The sequence below is a fragment of the Octopus bimaculoides genome, chromosome 14, assembly GCF_046866305.1.
Source record: "Octopus bimaculoides isolate indiv1 chromosome 14, ASM4686630v1, whole genome shotgun sequence".
In the NCBI taxonomy this organism is placed as follows: Eukaryota; Metazoa; Mollusca; class Cephalopoda; order Octopoda; family Octopodidae; genus Octopus; species Octopus bimaculoides.
The window spans coordinates 30,856,899-30,878,980 of NC_142941.1; the positions used below are offsets into that span (position 1 = coordinate 30,856,899).

The following is a 22,082-nucleotide window of genomic DNA, read 5'->3' on the forward strand; positions in this document are numbered from 1 at the left end:
AGCAATTGTTAGACTTTTTGAGAAAATCTAAAATATAGAAGTTTAGTTGTATGTCTGTATCCTACAATGTATATTATCCTCAGACTTGCACATTATTTGAAATACAAAAAGGTCACAAATTTCCAGAACTTTCACATATATTGCTCAGATGAAACTTGGCTGAGTGACTCAAGTTTATGTTCAGGAATCTTCCATCTATTAGACAAGACAAACATGTAAGCACTGAGGTGTGACTGGCTGCACACCTTTATTTATGATACTGAGAATAATGGATTTTGATTCAAATAAGAATACAATTATTTTGTTTCACATTGTTACAGTAGTTTGTTTCAATATAAAAGTAATGTAATTCAATTTAAAAGATCTCTGATATCACCGTTAAAAACCAGTGTTCAATTCTTGTTTCATCTTAACTCTTTAGCATTCAGATTGCTTATTCACATTGTTCTGAATGAATCATGCATTACCTGTAGCCTTGAGATTCCATTGATGAGATTGCTTATTTTTAGATTGACTTTCTAGGATAAGTGCAAGAGGCCAGATCTGGCAGGTTTGAACATAAAACAGGTAGAATATTTGAGCCAGATATGGCCTCTTTAAATGCTAAAGGGAGAAACATATGAATTAAAATCTTCCTCACTACATGGAGAGGAAGCCACTCTGTCAGGTGTTAACATCATCAGATGATCTAGTTCCTATTCCCAATGTTTCAATGATGTGAAGTGTCATCATGTAGTCATCATCATTTAACATCCATGTTTCATGCTGGCATGGGTTGGACAGCTTGACAATGAAGAATTACTTGTTATGTCCAAATATGCAATGAAACATCAATGAAAGACAAAACTGAAGATATAGGAGTAGATAAAAACAATCATAGTGACTGCCTGCAAGCGAGTATGACTTAGTAATGTATACCATGCTTTCACTCATTATTTTAAGTGTCTACATAGTTGCAAGTAGATAGACACTCTACTGACCTTCTCACCTTTATCTCATACTTTTGTTGATCCAAACACCTGATTAATAATTAAAGAAAGTAGTTATTTTACTAAGACTGTCCAAATTGATTATATGTATTTCATTGGGAACATGACTATAAAAGAATTTGGCATCAAATTTAATTTCAGCTTACATTTCCCACAGCTACTCTAACAACAGTGTAATAATACTTCTGTAACCTCTCAAAGGAAACATGACTCCTCCTTCACCATTCATTTATGGTTTGAGAATAATTCTATAATTGTTGTAAATTGGAATGGAACTTACTCTCTTTCTGAGCACATCCATTCTCCATTTAATGCTACTTTGTTTGCATCTTTTAGAGAGGTAGATAGATATAATAAACTCAAAGAACAACTAGAAAGTGAAAGTAGAATCTAACTTAGGATGTCTCATAGATAGTGGTGGCAATGGTGTTGGAGGTGGTAGGTGTGGTTATTATGGCAGTGATGGTGGTGGTGGTGTAGTGGTGACAGTGGATGTGTATAATGGCTGCAATGATAGTGTTGGTGGTGGTGGTGGCAGTGGATGATGATGATGATGATGATGGTAGTAGTAGCATTGACTATGTTAGGATGTCTCATGGATGGTAGTGATGGAGACATTGGAGAGTGTAGTGGTAAAATTTGTGCTTTTGAAGATGATGCTGGTATTGGTCTTGGGATTGTGGTTGCAGAAGATGGTTGTGGTGGTGGCATTGGAGGTTGTAGAAATGGTTGTAGTCTTAGCATTGTGGTGGTGGCAAAGTCACAATAAATAATAAGAGCTTAGTTAACACAAGATTCTTAAATTTCAGAGATCATAAGATAGAGAGCAAGAAGTTAAAAGTTCCAATACTGGCCCAATTCCTACACCCCAGATTCTTCAACTATTTTAGAAGAAAGGGGTTAATGACAGGATAGGGATTCAACTTAAAAATAAGTTGTATAACAAAACATACATAAATAAATTACTGCTCCAATGATGTAATTTTAGTATGTGTGTATATGTTTGCATGTGCAATTATATAAATATATATATATATATATATATATATATATATATATATATATATATATATATATATATGTATGTATGTGTGTGTGTGTGTGTGTGTGTGTGTGTGTGTGTATGTATGTATGTATGTATGTATGTATGTATGTATGTATGTATGTATGTATGTATGTATGAATCAAAACAGTTTGATTCAAATTCTGTGGTACTTTAAGTTTCAAAACATGTTAATCTTCAGCCATATATATATAAATATACATATATATATCAATATATATATATATATATATATACACACATACGTATACATTCATACATACATATACATGTAGATGTATATAACATATATATATATATATTGTATGCAAACATATTTTATATATATATAATGTATGCATCTATAATACACACACATTATAAATATATACACATATATCATATGCATTAGAATATGTGTATAGGTATATACGTGTGTGTGTGTGTGCATATGTTTGCATACATGTATGTGTGTGTGTGTGTGTAAAAATAAATATATGCATATATCAATATATGTGTTTGTGTGTATGTGTAAATAGGCAAGTAAGACTACCATGACTTTGACATTTGTGCTAAGTCGATCATCCTTAAAACAGATATGATTGAAGTGAAAGTTTCTCCCTCCAGGCCTGACCATGTGAAGAATGCTCTACAATCATGAAACTTAGAGTCAAGTAAAAGTAGTGTTATGATGTATCTACTACATTATAATAAATTAGAATTATGGGAGGCGTTTCAATTTGAGTTTTTCCTTGCAAAAGATGAATGGTGCTGCTGCTGCTGTTGGTGGTGGTAGTGTTGGTTGTGGTGATGAGCAAGATTAGGTGATGATGATGATGAGATTGTTGCCATGACAATGACAATACACAATGTATTGAGTGCTCATATTCATTTTTTTTTTGTAGAAACATTTACACTATCATCATTGTTTTATATCTGCTTTCCAGACTGGTTTGGATCAAATAGGTTGTTGCTGCTTTTGTAGATGAATTGAGAGATCACATCTCACTCCCAAGTTACATATTTTAATACATATTATGTCAAATTTTTGCAAATGTTGTAGATGTTTGAGAGTCTCCCTTGCTGTTAAAGTCAAAATGACCCGATTTGATCGTCTATTATTTTTTTTTTTAATGAACATTTTAAATAGCGTCACCTTGTATAAATTAATCTTTTCAAACTCACCATTAAATTCCTGAATTAATTTAGATGACACCAGCTTGCTGGCTGTTTTGTGACCGATTGTTTTGCTGTTTGCTCTGCCTCACCCCGCATGACAGATTTGACGAGGAGTTTGCCCAGCTCGAGCTCCACCTTGGCGGGACTTGGAAGCCGCGAGACCAACCATAATTGGATTCCCACGATTCCCAGGTCGAAGACATCCAGGACGAAGACAATGCAAGGGGCTGCAAACGAAGTGCAGCTGAGCGGGAGTGAGCATGAGATGATGGGCTTGGTGCTGGTGGCGGCGGTGTGGCTGGAACGGATGACATAGAGTTGTGTGAAGTTAATGATGCATTCATAGTTGGTGTGGAGGAGATGCTTGAGGAGAAAACTGGTACAGTTACTGTAGCAGCCCCAGCAGCAGCAGTGGCAACAGAAGAAGTAGAACTGGACACTACATTAGCTGCAGTTGACAATGTTGTACTTACACTTGTTGAGGAATTAGAATTATGAGAGGTGTTTGAATTCGGGTTTTCCCTAGCGGAAGATGAATGGTGCTGCTGCTGCTGTTGTGGTTGCTGCTGCTGCTGCTGTTGCTGCTGTTGTTGATGCTGTTGGTGATGGTGGTGGTGTTGGTTGTGGTGATGACCATGATTACGGTGATGGTGGTGGTGGTGGTGATGGTGATGCGACTGTTGCCGTGACATGCTTGTTGTAGATGTGTCCTTTGACAGCTGCTCAGGTGGCATTGCTCGACTGACTTCTTCACGAGTGTGAGAGCGCATGTGTTTTTGCATGTTTACCCGTTGAGTAAACCCTTTACTGCACACAGCACAGCTGAATGGTTTGTCAGCTGTGTGTGTATACTCATGCTTTTTCAGGTTTGCTCTCTGGCTGAATCCACGCTGACATGTGCCACATTTGAATGGTTTCTCTCCAGAATGAACGAGAAGGTGAATGGTTAAGTTGGCTCGCTGAGTGAAACCCTTTTTGCACACCTCACAGTAAAACAATTTACATTTTGTGTGTGTGCATGCATGATTGATTAAATGCACTCTCTGCGTGAATTCTTTACTACAGATATCACATTGGAATCTTTTCAAACCCATGTGCATACATTCATGCTTTTTCAAGTTTGCACTCTGTGCAAAAGCTTTGTCACATATGGAACACTTGAATGGTTTTTCTCCACAGTGAATTCTTTCATGGTTCTGGAGATGAATCTTTTGACTAAACGTTTTGGAGCACACAAAGCAAGAATATGGCTTCTGACCACTATGGACACACTCATGATTAGTTAAATGCACACGCTGGCTGAATGCTTTCGAACAAATGCTGCACTGGTATGGTTTCACTCCACTGTGAATGCGTTCATGGATGATAAGATGGGCTTGCTGGCTGAATGCTTTGCAACAAACAACACAGACATATGGTTTTATTCCACTGTGAATCCGTTCATGACAGATGAGGTGTGCCCTCTGGCTGAATGCCTTTCGACAAACGTAACAAGCATAAGGTTTTATGCCTGTATGAATACGTTCATGGTTTTGCAAATGTGCTCTTTGATTAAATGACTTTGAACATATTGCACAAGAGAATGGACGTTCACCAGTGTGAACACGTTCATGGCTCAGCAGGTGAGCTCGTTGGCTGAATACTTTGCCACAGAAACCACAAGCCAAGTTTTTGAAACTCTCTGTGGCATGGTCCCGTTCATGGTTTCTTAAGTTTGCTCGTCGTGAGAAAGCTTTACGACAGATTTCACACTTAAAGGCTTTGGTACTTTCTCCAAATCGATGCAGAAATGATTTTCGGTGGTGCGATATCCCATAATATGAACTCGAGGTACCAGATGTACTAGCCGTACCAGATGTACTAGGTGTGTCAGAAGTACTAACTGTGCCAGAAGTACTAGAGGTTGTGCCAGATGATGTAGTTTTCCAGTTGTCTTCCGGTAAAATTGTCCGACTATAATTGTCAGTTGAGGACATTTGTTTACCAACAGAATATGAAGATGTTGGTTCCTGGTACATGATAATTAGTATATGTTTTCTATTCTAATGACGGAGCTTCCAAACATGAAATTTGGCCAAGTGGTTGGGTGTTAGCTTGTGACAAGTTTGTTGTCTTAGACGTCCAAACTGATACAATAATGTCTGTTTTTATCCACCAATAAAAATTAAATTACATAACAAAAGCTTGGCATTTTGTGAAAATCTTTTTTTGTCATCTAAACAGTGACATTACTTTTTGACAGTCATGTCTTCAAATGTTCTAGTGAGAAGTTATGATTGTGTGAAATGTTTCTGTGAAAAAAATATTCCTTTACTGCTCTGTCAAATTTCCATGGAGAAGATGTATTACATTTGTCATCTTCTGTGATTGGATGTAATTAGTTATTCGTATAGTTAATCATTAGAAAGATAAAAAGGATGTAAGATCCATTTAACAGGAAATTTATCAGGCCAAGTTGCAAAATTTAGGCTCCACAGAATTAAAAAAGAATATGAAGCTTTGCTATGTAGGTTTGTGATCAAAGTGAAGAATAGTAAGCAAGCAACTGAAATGCTATTGTTAAATAGCCTGGTATGTGGAGTTATAGATTTTTGTGAAAGTATTAATGGAGACATTCAGTACCTTAATAACTTGGATTTTGCAAAGAGCAACTTTTGTTATTTTCATCCTTGTAAATTTAGGCAAAAGAGATCATTTAAAGACTTTAGTTATAAAATTCTTTAAAAGGGTACCAAAATCTTTCAATGAAATTTTTTTTTCTCTTTCAGGTATAGAGTGTAACAAGGTAATGTGTAGGAAACAGAAGTATAAAAGTGGTACACTGAAGCTTCCATCATATGTATATATAATAATCCACCTAACATCAAAGTAGCAGTGATAATTCTTTTTCAAGAGTTTTAGAGTTTTCTGAAAGAAAAAGAAAGCATTTATAAAAATAAATGTAGTGAAAGATATAATTATTCTTTTTTTTTTTTTTTTCAAAAACAAAGATTGTTTTTCAAACAAAATTATAATTACATATCATTTCAAGAAAATGTAACTCATTAACATTAATAATAGATATTCATTTCACCAATCAGTTTCTTTATTGAACATGTACAATATATGTCATTTCAGACCAAAGACAGATTAAATATATCAAATTTCAAAATTAGTCTAAAGATCTATGAAATTAAGTTAACATAAAAATGAAATAGATGTTGATTTATATTAAAAAAACAGCTTCACTGAGTGGTTACGAAGTTTCCAATTGGGAGAAAAATTAAGCAAATAATAATTATGCAGAAGTCCAACATGTGCGTGTGTGCTGCATGTGTTCGCACATGTGTGTGTGTGTGTGTGTGTGTGTGTGTGTGTGCATGCATGTGTGCCTATGTTATGTCACTTTATGCCCTGTAACTCAGTAGTTTGACAATTGATAAAATTGACAGAAAAAAAGCTTTGGGATCAATATGATTGACTAAAGCCTTGAAGATGAGAAAGAGCAGTGCCCAAAACACTTTGCAGGTGGTGGGAGGAAGATATCCCCTGACCAGAGATCTGGCCTGAATGTTTACAACAGAGTGGACTCCACTGTGGAGTCTACTCCCAAGGTAGAGGGGAAGGAAGTTAAACTGGGCAAAAGATTAAGCTTGCCACCCAAGAACAGGAATGGTTTCTCTTCCAAGCTTACACAGAGTTTCCATCTATCTAATTCCACTTACAAGGTACTGGTCGATCTAATGATATTGTAGAAGACACTTGCCCAAGATGCTATGCAATGGGATTGGACCTAAAACCATACAGTTTTAAAGAAAATTTCTCATGCACAGCGTCATATCTGTGATCATTACAGGAGAAAAATCATTTGAAGTACAACAGTCATAAAACATACACAACTAATTAGAAATGAAGATACTCTAGAATACTGCTGCTTCTTACTAAATGTCATCTGTTTCCATAACAAGTAAACCACAATGAAAGAGGTCCTGTATATTCAATGCTGGTCAGTTTTCTTTCATATTAGTACCTATCAATGGAAAAGTTAACAGCTTCACTAAATTTAACAATATATCTGGCTGGATTCTTATTTGGGAAATGTATATCTAATGCAAAATTTGCTCCAAAATAGTATGGTTCTATAGTCTTATTTTTGTAATTTTAAAGAGTGGTCACTAGTATATTTGGTCCTTCCAAAGCATATCTAATCAGAATTAACCCTCTTTTAATGTGAAATGCTATCAGTTGAGAAAGTCTGCTCTGTTGCAATTAGCTGTTTGTTAAAGGAAATGACAGCAGGTATCACATTCGAAAAATTGAAGTTTATAAGTTTCTATGTCACCTCATGGGTGAATTGCTTTCCTTGTGCAACTCTAATGTAGGTAGATGAGAAATGAAGAGTACAAGGAAGAAACTAGATTCTTTCCACTCCAAACAGCCTTCTTCTTGACATTCAATGACCAAACAAAATCTAATGCATACAACCTTACAAAAAATGTGATTGCAAACAATCAAGCTTCAAGAACGTGGAGGTCTGTCTTCACAATGGAGTTCAAAGTCCTTGTGAACATCACAAGAAATATTTTCAAGATATCAAAGTTCTAAAAATTGCAGGCTACTCAATCCAAACAGGGGTCTCCTACATGCTTGCTTGACTAATAAGGAATAACAGCCAATTTTTATCAAATTATGCCTTACTAGAGAACAACTAATGAACAATACCATTAATATCACTGCCTATGAATATTTGGGTGGTAGATTGACAGAATTTTTATAGTGTCAGACAAAATGCCTTGCTGTGTTTATTTTCAGCCATTTACATTCTGAGTTAAAATAATGTAGAGGTCAACTTTGCCTATTGTCACTCTGGGGTTGTTGGAATAAAGAACCAATCAAGTACTTGAGTTAAATTGAGTGATTCTGATGTCTCCTAGACTTCTTCAAGCAAGCGACCATAGGGAATCTACAAATCTTAATGCTGTTTACTTTTAATGCTGATGAGAGTGTAGACTGCAACAGCAATCTGGTGCACAGTATTTTTATCAAGAACAGAGACCCCAAATATTATTAGGTCTGGGAGAAAGGCGGCAATCTGGCAGAATTGTTAACATGCTGGACAAAATGCTTAGCAGCATTTTTCTGACTCTTTATGTTTAAGTTCAAATACTGCCAAGCTTGACTTGGCCTTCCATTCTTTCAGGATCAATAAAACAAGTTTTAGTTGAGCACTAGGGGTAATGTAATCATCTTCCCCCTGCACTCAAAATCACTGGCCTTAAGCCAAAGAATAGAAAGAATTGTTAGTTTTGAAAGATACAATAATAGGACAATACCACACCAATCTTATAATTAATAGGATATAAGGTATGGCAATTCAGAATTGGAGACAGGGTCTGAAAATGCTTGGATTCCACTCAAGACTCCCACGAAAAAGTACAGTTCAATCAAAGGGCTTCGGCCAAGTTTTCGGCCACCCAACTTCTCTCATACGGTTTAGGTCCACCCAAGTTTATATGGTAGAAGATAGTTGGTATTAAACCCAGAATCAGTTGATTAGGATTTTCCTGACCGACCATGCAACCATAAACAGCCCCCACCCCACCACCAGTGAGTCAAAGTTGCTAACACCGGTTTCGAAAGCATAATCCACTTCACTTCACCCATATCATCAGAAAAGTAAAACCGATCGCATGTTAGGTTCCTTGTAAATATAGGGATATGTTAGTTATGCGAATACACACACATATATATATATAATATAAATATATATATAAATATATATATATATATATATATATATATATATATATATATATATATACATACATACATATACACACATTTTATATATGTATATATAGCAGTTTATTTTAGTGAACATACGACGAAAACCGTGGAACGACGACAAACAAGAACGATAAAGAATATTGTTTCAACAAAAAGAAAAAATACCATAATTACTAACTGATAATCATATTTATAGAAATAACAGCAACAATAATAACAATGGCTAATGAATTATCGGAAAAGAATATTTACGAAAACAGCATCAAATTTGTACGTAAATCCATTCACACACACTACACACACGTTGTATATAAATATGTATATATATATATATATATATATATATATATATATATATATATATATATATATATATATATATAGATAGATAGATAGATAGATAGATAGATGCGCGTGCAAGCACACACACACACATTCAGAGGCAGCTGTATTCACACAAATCGATATACATACATATATACATACATATAACACAAAATGCTAAGAGACAAAACTAAAACCAGAGATAACAAAACAAGTAAAAATAAATAAATGAAATAAATAAACGGGCATTCGTTAAGAAGAAAACAAAACAAGCAACGGTGGGTGTTACGCTTACCAGGGATGGAAACCAGCAATCTAGTTTTCTATGAGATAAAAACAAGAACTGTCACAGAAGGCTGAAGTGATTGAAGACCATTTAAATGTCTGAAACAAAAACGACCACTACATACCCTAATAGACGTAACGAACTCAACTGGGTAGATCGGTCTTCTAATGCCTCCCCCCTTGTTCTTTTCTTTACTTATACAGACAGGCTTTTGTCGCAGTTACCATCGTGTCTGCTGTGTTTAATGATGGTGGCGGTGTTGTTCATGATTATTCTTTAGCTTCCCCTCTCGGGAAGTTGTCACCATTGAAATAGCGAACATCAACTCAGTTTACCGACTAAGGGAGATAACTGTACAGAAGACTTGTGTTAATGTGCGTGCGTGAATGCATATATGTATATATATATATATATATATATATATATATATATATATATATATATATATATATATATATATATATATATGTACACATACAAACACACACACACATATATGTATGTGTACAAATATATATATATTCATTTATTCTTTTACTTGTTCCAGTCTGCGGCCATGCTGGAGCACCGCCTTTAGTCGAACAAATCGACCCCACGACTTATTCATTGTAAACCTAGGGCTTATTCTATCGGTATTTTTTTTTACCGAACAGCCAAGTTACGGGGACGTAAACACACCAACATCGGTTGTCAAGCGATGGTAGGGGACAAACACAGACACACAAACATATACACACATATATATATACGACCAGCTTCCTTCAGTTTCCGTCTACCAAATCTACTCTGGTCGGCCCGAAGTTATAGTAGAAGACACTTGCCCAAGGTGCCACACAGTGGGACTGAACCTGGAATCATGTGGTTGGGAAGCAAGCTACTTACCAAAAATCCAAAAAGAAAAACAAAGAAAGAAACAACAACGTGACGATGTGGTGTATGTAAAGTATTAAGAGACACTCAGGGAAGGAAAGAAAGGTTGTTTTAGATTTCAAGCAAAGCTCTTCTTCAGAAACAGGAGACAGAAGAAAGTCTAAGAGAAAAGAAGACGGAGGAAAAAAATCACCAACAATCCACATGTAGCTACATTTTGATCTTTTTATCTTTTTACAGTCAATATACTGCGGCCATGCTGGGGCACCACCTTCAGAAATTTAATCAAACAAATTGACCCAGTGTCTTTTTCTTTCAAAGCCTGATACCAATTCTACTGGTCTCTTTTGTCCAACTGCTGAGTCATAGTGATGTAAACACACCAACACCAGTTGTCAAGTGGTGGTGGAGGGGACAAACATACACACATATACACAACAGGCTTCTTTCAGTTTCCAACAACTAGATTCACTTACAAGGGTTTGATCAGACCAAAGCTATAATAGAAGATGTGCCCAAGATGCCACACAGTATGGCTGAATCTGGAACCATATGGCTGAGAAGGAAACTGCCTACCACTCAGCTTCACACACACACACACTTACACACACACACACACACACACACACACAGATAGATAGGAATAAAGTATCCAGGTAGATACCATTCGAGCACTCAGTAATGGCAAACCACATTGAGTGTTAAGGAGCACCTAGGAAGGATTACTTAAGGTAAGCACTCCCAATGTAATTTATCTGATGGGTAAATCCTGGGTCACTTCACTGGATTATAAACATAGACATCTTGCAATTGCATTAGTACCCAATTACATTCATTTGGTTATTAGTCTATGCAACTTTATTCAAGGTCCAACCAGATGAATGTAACTGGATGCAGATGCAATTGTGAGATGTCTATGCAGCAGAAACATGCTTGAAACACATTTAAATAAAAAATGCTGTGGAATTGACTACAGAAAAAAAAAACCATGTAGATGTTTAAAAGCTGAATTCATTGTAATTGTCTTGTATGTATATATATATATATATATATGCTCACACACTCACACATGTAGTGGGATGTGTAGCAAAAGGTGTTGTTGATGTAGTAGATGAAGATAGGCATGTTGAATGACATCAAAGTAAAAAAAAACGAGGAAAGCATCAGAATGTAGTTTAAATAATTTATTTGATCAACATTTGCATTTACGTGTTGGATACTCAAGGTTTGATTCACAATATCAATGAAGGCTGCTACATGAAGTTACCAACTGCTTCGAGTTGGCAATGTAAAAAGAAACAACAGGAGGAATGGTATGTCGATGTGATGAGGTAGTACAAGACATGTTTTGTGTCTGTGTGCATGTTGGTCATTTGGTCGTGTCATGTTGTCTTTCTGTCCTGTCTGTTTGTATTCTGCTGGTCACTGCTTCCTCATGGCCTGCCATTTGGCTTTCTCTCTTGACTGCTTGCCTGTTGCTAGTTGTCTGCCTATCTGTCATGTGTCTGACTGTATTTATAATGGTCATCCTAGCTAGAACAGACGTACCATAGGAGTAATTTTTACCTGCATAGGTCTTCTGCTGTCCAGTTCAACCTTCAGTGACATAGTTCAGGTCAGAGGTCACATGGAAATCTATCCATCACTTTTTGACAGGACAAAGAAATTTCTTTCAGGCTTGTTCAGCCAGTGGTGGATTGGGCGAGCAAGAATCCTTAGATTCAGTTTCAAATCTCAGCTTGGAAAATGAAATGTTAACTTTTTTGTAGTGTAGGGACCTCACTTAGCTCTGCCTGGGATTTGAAACCAAATCCACCTGCTTGTTGCTTATTAAAACAAGCAGGAAAATCCTTTGTCTGCATCTCCACACCAAATGATTGATGGGGAAACACTTGACCCCAAGAACCTATGCTGATCAAAGAAACCCTTTGGTTAGGGTTTGACTTACATTACTGACCATAGTCTATATAACAGAGAGCATTTCATATCTCTCTCTTTTGTATCAGCCAGACCAAGGAGCAACACCCTCTTTTGCATCAGCCATGATCAAGAGCAGCACTTTCCCCTTTGCCCTCACTTGACATACAAAGTGAAGCTTTGGGCCACAAAAAAGACGATGCCACCTTTATCCTTTCTAGTCAGCACTGTGCATTCCTTACTGTTTCCCTCTCTACTGGCAGACAGCAACTTCTACACTATCAACTAACAACCAGTGAGCAAACTTGTTGTCACTGCCACTACAATTACTGCTGTATCTCTAACTACACGTTGGGCAAATGAATAAAATATATGTAAATAATATTTCTTCCTTTTTGGTGTTGATTCTTTGATTTTTACTGGTTACTCCAATGCAAGAACCTACAAGCATTACAACTACACGCTATATTTGGTAGTCAGCTGCATCATATCGACATGATATGGCATGTCATTTCAGCCCACTACAATTGGTGACCCCAACATGATTCTACATGTTCTGTATCCATTACATTGCACATCATTTCACTGCATCGCATGACGTTGTGAAAACAAATAAAACATCATATGCCCATTACATATATATATATATATATATATATATATATATATATATATATATATATATATATATATGTATATATATATATATATATATATATATATATATATATATATATATATATATATATATATATATATATATATATATATGCTAACATATATACATATATATCTTCTAATATATAAAACAGAGATGTCTGTGTATTCGCTTTTCACGTGAAATCGACTTCACCAAATGCTTCCATACTTGTGATGCATGAATAATTTGACCTCGGATAAATGTTAGGCTCTTTATTTGATTTTTTAAAATTAAAAATATATAATATTACTTTATATTTATGATTCACTTCTTTAAAAAGGTTCCTCAATGCCAACTTCCGGTATTGACGTAACAACGGCAAAAAGCTTCACCCTCTATTTTGACGTTTTTGTACCAAATGCTTACATACTTGTGATGCAATGTCAACTTCCATTATTGATGTAGCAATGGCAAAATCTTCACTCACTATTTTGACGTTTTTGTGTATTCGCTTTTCAAGTGAAATCGACTTCACCAAATGCTTCCATACTTGTGATGCATGAATAATTTGACCTCGGATAAATATTAGGCTCTTCATATTTATGATTCACTTCTTTAAAAAGGTTCGAAATATTTACTAAGTCCACAAATTTAAACATTCCGTACAAGAGCTTTTATTTATACGGCTTTTTCATTTCATGTTTATTTCATTCATTCTTCGCAATATTCTCTCTCTCTCTCTCTCTCTCTCTCTCTCACACATACACACACAACACGCGCGCGCACATATACACGTGTGTCTTTGTAAATATATTTGTATACATTTATGTATATGTGTGTTTGTAAGAGACAGAGTGTGAGTGAGTCAAGGGGTGTGTTGTCATATGCATCCATCATTTTTGGATGTATGTGTGCATGTGTGTGTGTGAGACAGAGTGAGAGAGCGGTGTGTATGTAGTATTTACTCTCTCTCTCTCTCATACACACGCACACACACACACTCACACACAAAGATGTATGCATATTTATGCATGTACGTATACATGACAACAAACCTCTCTCTATCATTCTCTCTCTCTCTCTCTGTCACACACACACACAAACGTCCATTTCATCTGATGTGTGATACACTCTGTGTGTGTGTGTGTGTGTGTGTGTGTGTGTGTGTGTGTGTGTGTGTGCATGCGTGCGTGCGTGCGTGGGGGGGGGGTTCCACAATCGCCATTTATTTCAATTACTCTTGTGAGGATATTCACGTAAATCATTTTTTTCATTTAATTCCCATTTTAATTTTCGTAAAAGTTTCCAAGTACCAATGAGGCTTTTTGGCGCATCTTCAATTTTCCCATTCATGAGAGGCACCCAGCCATCATTCATCTGAGAGTCCATCTACAGAATGTCCTCAAATTTCTATACAGCATATTTTGCTTTCTTTCTTCCAGTATATAAGCAGCAATTTCATTCCCAGGCAACGCTGGGTGCCTCTGCTAGTATATATATATTTATAGTTGAGTTGAGATGTATTCTATTAGGAATGTATTAGAGTACAAAATAGAGCTCATTCACCTTTAGAATTACCAAACAGCTGGCAGTATTATGGTATACTACCAATTCTAGGCTTAGGCATTCCTCATGTATGAAAATAAAAAGGAAAGAAAAGTAGAGTCGAAAAGAAGAGGGAGTATGATTTGACAGCTGTTTCATAACCACTACACATGTTTCAATACAACATAGATCCACATATATACAGGATTTAAATTTAAATTAAGTAACGTTTTACCTGTATAATAGGACCTAGTTGTATCTTCTCAGGTGATATATAATCACTGTCTCTCATAAGTAAATGTTTGATTTCGATGCTATCACATTCAACTGCTTCCTATATGGAGATATACAAGTAAAACACACGGTGAAAAAATGTATAAATATGAAGTCAACAATTACAATCAAAGAATGTGTACAATAAAAATCAACACATCAACAAAAGAAGTGGAAGAGGAGCTACCATTTCAGAGTAAATCTTTTATCAAAGATGAGTAAAGGAATAAGAGACGTTGATGAAAAATAGAAATGATACCAAATTTATGATGTTTATATTGCAGCTTAGTGTAAAAAGGAAGTTGGAGTGTGGGATAGGAGGGGAGGCAGTGGAGACACAATCTGGTTTATAGTGAAAGTAATTAGGGAAGAGAGAGTATGAGTGAGTGAGAAAGAGAGAGGAGGGAGTAAGTGGGAAGAGAATGCAAGAGGAAATATGGAAGAGGAGAGATGACGAGATAGAAGATAGAGAGAATGAGATTCTTGGGGTATTTCATTGAGGCAAACGTTTGGACCATAATCCATATTCAGTTGCATAAAATATTTCATGTTTTCGTGGATTTTGGTATTTTTGCTCATAATGTAGAACCAATCTCATTAATATGAATTTTTTTGCATAAGTCAGATTAAAATATGCGTCAAGTAGACCTTTTCTTTTGTTATTCATTTGCGTACATGTAGTAACATGTTTGTCAAAATATCTGTGATTTAGTTCAGGAGTTCCATCAATTTGGAAACCTTGAGATGAAAATCTCAGGCATTTAGGTAATTTATTTCAAATTATAACTGTTCTAGAAGCAGCTTTACTTGGATTTCATTCCATTTAACATTGCAGAGTAAGGAAAAGATTGCAATAATAAACATTCTGTATATAAGCTACAATATTCTACATTCTCTAACACATATATTACACGCTTCTGGTAAAACTGTGTCAGAGTATAGCTAGTTGTGGGAGCTGTCCTAACAATAACATTGTCAATGCCATCTTGTAAGTGTATAAGGACTTTGAATGTAGTTCTATTTGATACATATAGCACAACTGACTAAATTTCAACATGCACATCAAAAACATACAGGTGAAGGACATGTAATGTTTTGGCACAGCCACTTTAGTACTGCTTATTTGGCATCGCTTATTCGACACCTATTTTATTTGACATCAGATGTTATAATGTTTCTCTCATTCTCTCTGTTTACTTGTCTGAGCATATTTCTCTTTATATGTATGAGGAGAGGGAAAGTATTTATGTTAATAATGTTCAATTAATAAATTATAATTTCTCTTTCTATATGTATGTGTATATTTCTGCTCATGTGTGTAGTGTATGAGTGTTTACCTCTATTACCAAAATGGGATCTTTTTTAAAACGGGGGCCACATTTTTCATTAACAAAACACTTTGAAACTTGGAACACTGGTAGAATGTGTCATATAAAACATCTTTTTCTCTTAGTCTTCTTAAAAAAAAAGAAATCCATAAGTTATTCCATGTGAAAGTTGTCGTATTTCTGTAATTTCAACCAATCACTGACGTCCATTCAGCCGATATACATTAAGTGCCGACTACATAAACAAACGATTCTGAAACAATTAACCCTAACCCTAACCCTAACCCTAACCCTAGGGTTAGGGTTAGGGTTAGGGTAAAGCAAATTTAAAATGAAAAAAGCAAATAAAACGAAGGTATGGAGATTAAATACGCTTTACATCGCTTAATCAGCCAAAGGAGTAAATATAAACAACTGAATACTTGTCAGTGATTGGTTGAAATTATCAAAATAAGACAATTTTTTACATGAAATAAATTCGAATACAAAAATATTTTTCTGTTCTATAACACAAAATAGATAAGTATACAAAGTTTGAAAGTCTTTCAGTACCAAAAACACTACATAAAACATTAATGAAAAATGTGGCCCCCATTTTAAAATAGATCCCCAAAATGTAGTCACCAAAACAGGTCGTATGTCCAGTCAACTGTGCTAAATCAGCAGTGTCCAAACAGCTGCACCCAATTACTAAATTCTGTCTGGTGAAAAAGAACTTGAGAGCAATAAAAATGGTTAAAAAAATTATTTGCAATCATCAATTGCAAAGCATAATATTTTCCATATGTTATACAGTTTTGGGAAATGAAGGGATTCTCACCATCTTATGGTACATCAAAGTAGTATACGTCTTCATAAGCAAAAAGCAAAGGATGCTGTAAGACATCAGATGAACAATGAGATTCATTGCAGAATTTTATACTGCTGTTACAACACTTCCAAAACAATATCTCATATACCATGATCATTTGCAACAATAATAACTGTTACTGTTTTACACTCAGAAACCTTAAATCAATGGAAGTGCTATCTGATCTTTTTTTGGTGTTGATGGAACTTAAAAATTCAGAGTTGAAGTACATTTTAAAGCATACCAAAAGCATCTGACAAAAATTCTTTATATGAAGCACTTGATGAAATATCTTCTAAGACTGTGCATGGGCAGCTCTTGTTGAAACACTGTACTTCTTTTTGACATATATATACATATATTTATGTTTGTTTTTATGTTCAGTTATAATAAAAACAAATTTACATTAATCTGATGGGTCGCTCTGTACTTTTGTAGAGACCAAATTTATTACTCTTAAATAAGAATGTTGATTACAGTGACTTCAAAGTTTTGGCCAGCTCACCCAAAGGCTACATAAAGGCAAGACGAACTCTAATGCATCAAGACGATGGCTTAGCTGGCTGAAACTTTGAAGTCACTGTCAACAAAATTCTTGTTTAAGAATAATATACGTATATATATGTGTGTGTGTAAAAACTGTGGCTTTTTATTTTGTAAAGGGTGGAGAGAACACCAATATTCTGTCCTTGTGCTTTAAAAATTGTTGTAAACTCACTGTCCCTGAAAATTTTTGCACCAAATGAAGCCATTTGCAAAGCACATTTGTATGCTTGAATATTTTGATTCTTAAGAAAGGCAGTGGGCTGGCAGAATCGTTAGCACACTGGGCAAAATGTTTAGTGGCATTAGTGGCATTTTCATTTTGAGTTCAAATTCTGCTGAAGTTGACTTTGCCTTTCATTCTTTTGGGGTCAATAAAATAAAGTACCAGTTGAGTACTCGGGTCGATGTAATCAACTCATTCCCTCCCCCAAAATTGCTGGCCTTGCACCAAAATTTGAAATCAATATTTTGATTCTGAAGTGGTGTGCAAAAATTTTGTTCATATAAATTCCAAGTTCTGGTAACTCAATCAGAAGCAAATGAACAACGTATGCCTAATGATTCCTTGTCACATTTTGTACAGAAAGTCCAGGGGTACAATTTTCTCAGACGCATAATCAAGATTAGGATCAGACTGTTGTGCTAATGCTGCTTCTACTGCTGCTGCTGCTTTAGCAATCTTCATTCAATCAATATATTCAGTAAAAATGGCAATGGAACAGCCTGCTTGTGAAATTAATGTGCAAGTGGCTGAGCATTCCACAGACATGTGTACCCTTAATGTAATTTTCAGGGAGATTCAGTGCGACAAGGCTGGCCCTTTGAAATACAGGTACTACTCATTTTTGCTAGCTAAGTGAACTGGGAAATAAAGTGTCTTGCTCAAGGACACAACGTATCACCGGGAGTTAAACTCACAAACTTACAATTATGAGCTGAATATCCTAACCACTTAGCCACATGCCTTTACCAGCCAATATATGCTAAAGTATAACAAGGTAGTCACTACGTGGTCACTCAACATGTTGGAAATAGCAGCCAAATTTTTCTCAGAAAATGACATACAATATATCTCTCAAATAACATGGGATGATTGCATAGGTGTTTGATCAGGGACAGCATGTCACTAAACAACAATCCTACGGCTGCTGCTCCTTCTCCACCATCACTATTTACTATTACTACAACATTCAGTACAATAGAAAAACAAGTACAAAACACAAATGTTATAAACAATCCTTTTCTTTTATTCAAGGAAAATAATAATAATGATAATAATCATAATAATAATAATAATAATAATAATAATAATAAAAAAGATGAAAATAATTCAACAATTCTGAGTTTATAGGTTTAACAATGAGAAATATTAAACTTCCATTTATATATGTTGCATTGTGTTTGTTTCGAGGTGTTTTAGCCACTGAGACTAAGGCCATGCAGGATTACTACTGTCATATATATTTGTGTGTGTGTCTGTATATATATATATATATATATATATATATATATATATATATATACACACCTCAAAAGTAAATAGACATCCCCCATCATACCATGTGGACATTACCTAGTGCCTCAAGGCATGTCTACTAAATACTAGACTAAGTATTTAAATGCATGACTGATATTTTGTTTCTAGAAATAAATCTTTGGAAAATGATGGTGTCTATTTACTTTTGAAATGTGTGTGTGTGTATGAGAATGAATGTATGTCGTATATATATATATATATATATATATATATATATATATATTATACTTTTAGAAGAAGGGTGACAGTGACTTTAAAGTTTTAGCCTGCTAGTCTTCGTCAGACTGTCTTGTAAAAATATGATGTAAATGTAAAACGTATTAATTCTTCAGTTTAATGTTCAATATATACACACACATACACAGGTATATGTACATATATGTTGGCATGTATGCATGTATATCATATACATATGTCATATATGTAATACATGTATGCATATATATATATATATATATATATATATATATATATATATATATATATATATATATATATACACACACACATGTGCAAATATTCATATATATATATTCCAAAGAATTATTATCAAAATTTACTTCTTTTCATTTAACTTTTTGAATTTTTTTTTTACTGTACCTCTGCTCCATAATAAGGATAAAAAAGGCAAACAAAAAATATTGAAAATAATATTGATATGGTATTAATAATAATAATAATAATAATAATAATAATAATAATAATAATAATAATAATAAATGGAAAGGGGAAAAAAATAAATATCTACAAGAATATATGTTCATAAATATTTTGATTGCTCGGTGCGTATTTAGAATTTGGTTGGAACCATAAGAAGAATGTGGTGCCATTTCTCTACACAATGGCAGTATTACTAAATATTTTAATGCAGGACTATATAAATATACACTTCTATTTTAATGAGGGAGGCAGAACCATTCCATAGATAGGGCAGCAAAAAAGGAACAGGGTGAGGACATTTCATGATTTCATAGATACATGGAACACATAATTCCTCATAGAAATTCGACTGAGATTGAACTCATTTATGATACAGGTAACATATAAAGATTTATATCTACATACATAATTATATGTAAGTGTGCATACACCCATATAACATATTTACAAATGTATATGTGTATATATATATATATATATAGAGAGAGAGAGAGAGAGAGAGAGAGAGAGAGAGAGAGAAAGAGAGAGAGAGAAAGAGAGAGAGATAGATAGATAGATACATACATACACATATAAGTGCCAGTGGATGAAACTCTTGGCCTATAAAAATTATATACTCATGTTTCAAGATATATTTTCCTGTTTGCATCACCAAACCTATATATATATATATATATATATATATATGTTACACCGTATGTAAACAAACAAGTCTGTTTTTGAAGAGTTGAAATGTGTTGTAGAACATGTAGAAAGATAAATTTTATTCAATGCATAGATACTGAACAGTATATATATATAAAGGATAAAATCCTTTTTTCTGCTTTTAAAGAAAAAAAGATTTTATCCTTTATATATATATACTGTTCAGTATCTATGTGTTGAATAAAATTTATCTTTCTACATTTTCTTTATATATATGCACTTCTACAAACATATGTGTGTATAGAAAAGTAAATGGACCCTCCATTGATTTCAGTGATGAGTAATTCAGTCATTTTATAAACTAAAGTATCTCCCCAATTTAGTGTTAAATAGAGTATTCCAAAACAAACATGACAGTGCAGGTGACAAGACTAACTCTTTGAATTACAGGGACATCTACCCAGCAGACATCTCACAAATTCGATAAACCCAAGTTCTATTCACATGGTTTGGTCAACCTAAAACTAAGGCAACAGTTAGTCACTCGCCAAAGTATGCTGTATAGCTAGATCAATGCCAGGATTTCATGTTTGCAAACCAAAATTCTTAACTATTCAGCCAAGGACTTTTTTTAGTCCACTGAGCCAGACTACATATTTCAAGTATCACCAATTAATATTCACTTTTCCATGCTTGCATGGGTCAGACAAAATTTGTTGAAGGAGATTTTCTATGACTAGAAGTCATTCCTCTGATCTGTTTCCAAACAAGGTAATATTTCTCTATGACTAGATATGCTCTTCAAAGGAGACTGGAAACAAGTATTGCTTGTATGATGATGGTATGATACAATCATCGCATAATATTAAGACAAAGCTACACACAAACAAATACATGTATACTCACATACATACATAAATATATGCATGTGTGTGTATGTGTATATCCATCATCTTTTATTTGTTTCAGTAATTGGACTGTGGCCATGCTGGGGCACCACCTTGAAGAATCTTTAGTCAAACGAATCAACCTCTGTATTTATTTTTTTTTTAAAGCCTGGTACTTATTCTATTGTTCTGTTGCAAAACTGCTGAGTCATAGGGACCTAAACACACCAACACCAGTTGCCAAGCAGTGATGAGGAACAGACATAAAGACATGCATGCATATATACAACAAGCTTCTTTTCAGTTTCTGTCTATTAAATCCACTCACAAGGCTTTGATCGGCCTGAAGTTACAGTAGAAGACACTTGCCCAAGGTACCATAAAGTGGGATGAAATCTGGAACCATCTGGTTGGGAAACAAACTTCTTACTACACAGTCCACCCCTCCACACATATATGATGGACTTCTTTCAGTTTCCATCTACCAAAGCCATTCATGGGCTAAAGTAGAAGACACTTACCCAAGGTGTCGTACAGTGGGACTGAACCCATAACCACATGGTGGGGAAGCAGGCTTCTAAACCACATTTAACACAATGTACAGGAAACATGACAAAAACTAACAAATGGTAAAATTTGCCTTAATTCACTCTAAGGGATGTATATCTACCTTGGCTTCATTATCCCATGGGATAGAAATCTGAAGAAAAGTGATCAAAAGACTGTAATTTTAGCATGCCACTGCTGATTGTAAGCATTGAACTAAATGTTGATATGTTAACCATTTAAATATACAAA

General features: G+C 34.7%; 1 protein-coding gene and 1 long non-coding RNA gene across 3 annotated transcripts in view; one reads left to right on the forward strand and one right to left on the reverse strand.

Moving 5' to 3' along the window:
- LOC149132667 (uncharacterized) overlaps window positions 1-6,117 on the forward strand; it is a 30,808-nt gene extending 24,691 nt beyond the window's left edge. The window contains exon 2 of the long non-coding RNA XR_016244273.1: window positions 5,979-6,117. This is a non-coding gene — a long non-coding RNA (uncharacterized LOC149132667). The remainder of the gene's footprint in view (window positions 1-5,978) is intronic.
- On the reverse strand, window positions 215-9,914 carry LOC106873126 (uncharacterized). 2 transcript variants are annotated; one of them, XM_089362632.1, is made up of 2 exons: window positions 9,711-9,914; window positions 215-6,117 (listed from the first exon to the last, which is right to left on the reverse strand). In XM_089362632.1, exon 2 carries the CDS (start codon window positions 5,226-5,228, stop codon window positions 3,237-3,239), a length of 1,992 nt encoding a protein of 663 aa, XP_089218758.1. In that variant the 5' UTR covers window positions 5,229-6,117; window positions 9,711-9,914; the 3' UTR covers window positions 215-3,236. The 2 variants fall into 2 exon arrangements, with proteins under 2 accessions (XP_089218758.1, XP_089218757.1); XM_089362631.1 differs by having other exon boundaries at window positions 9,596-9,914.
- Window positions 9,915-22,082: the final 12,168 nt, after the last annotated feature.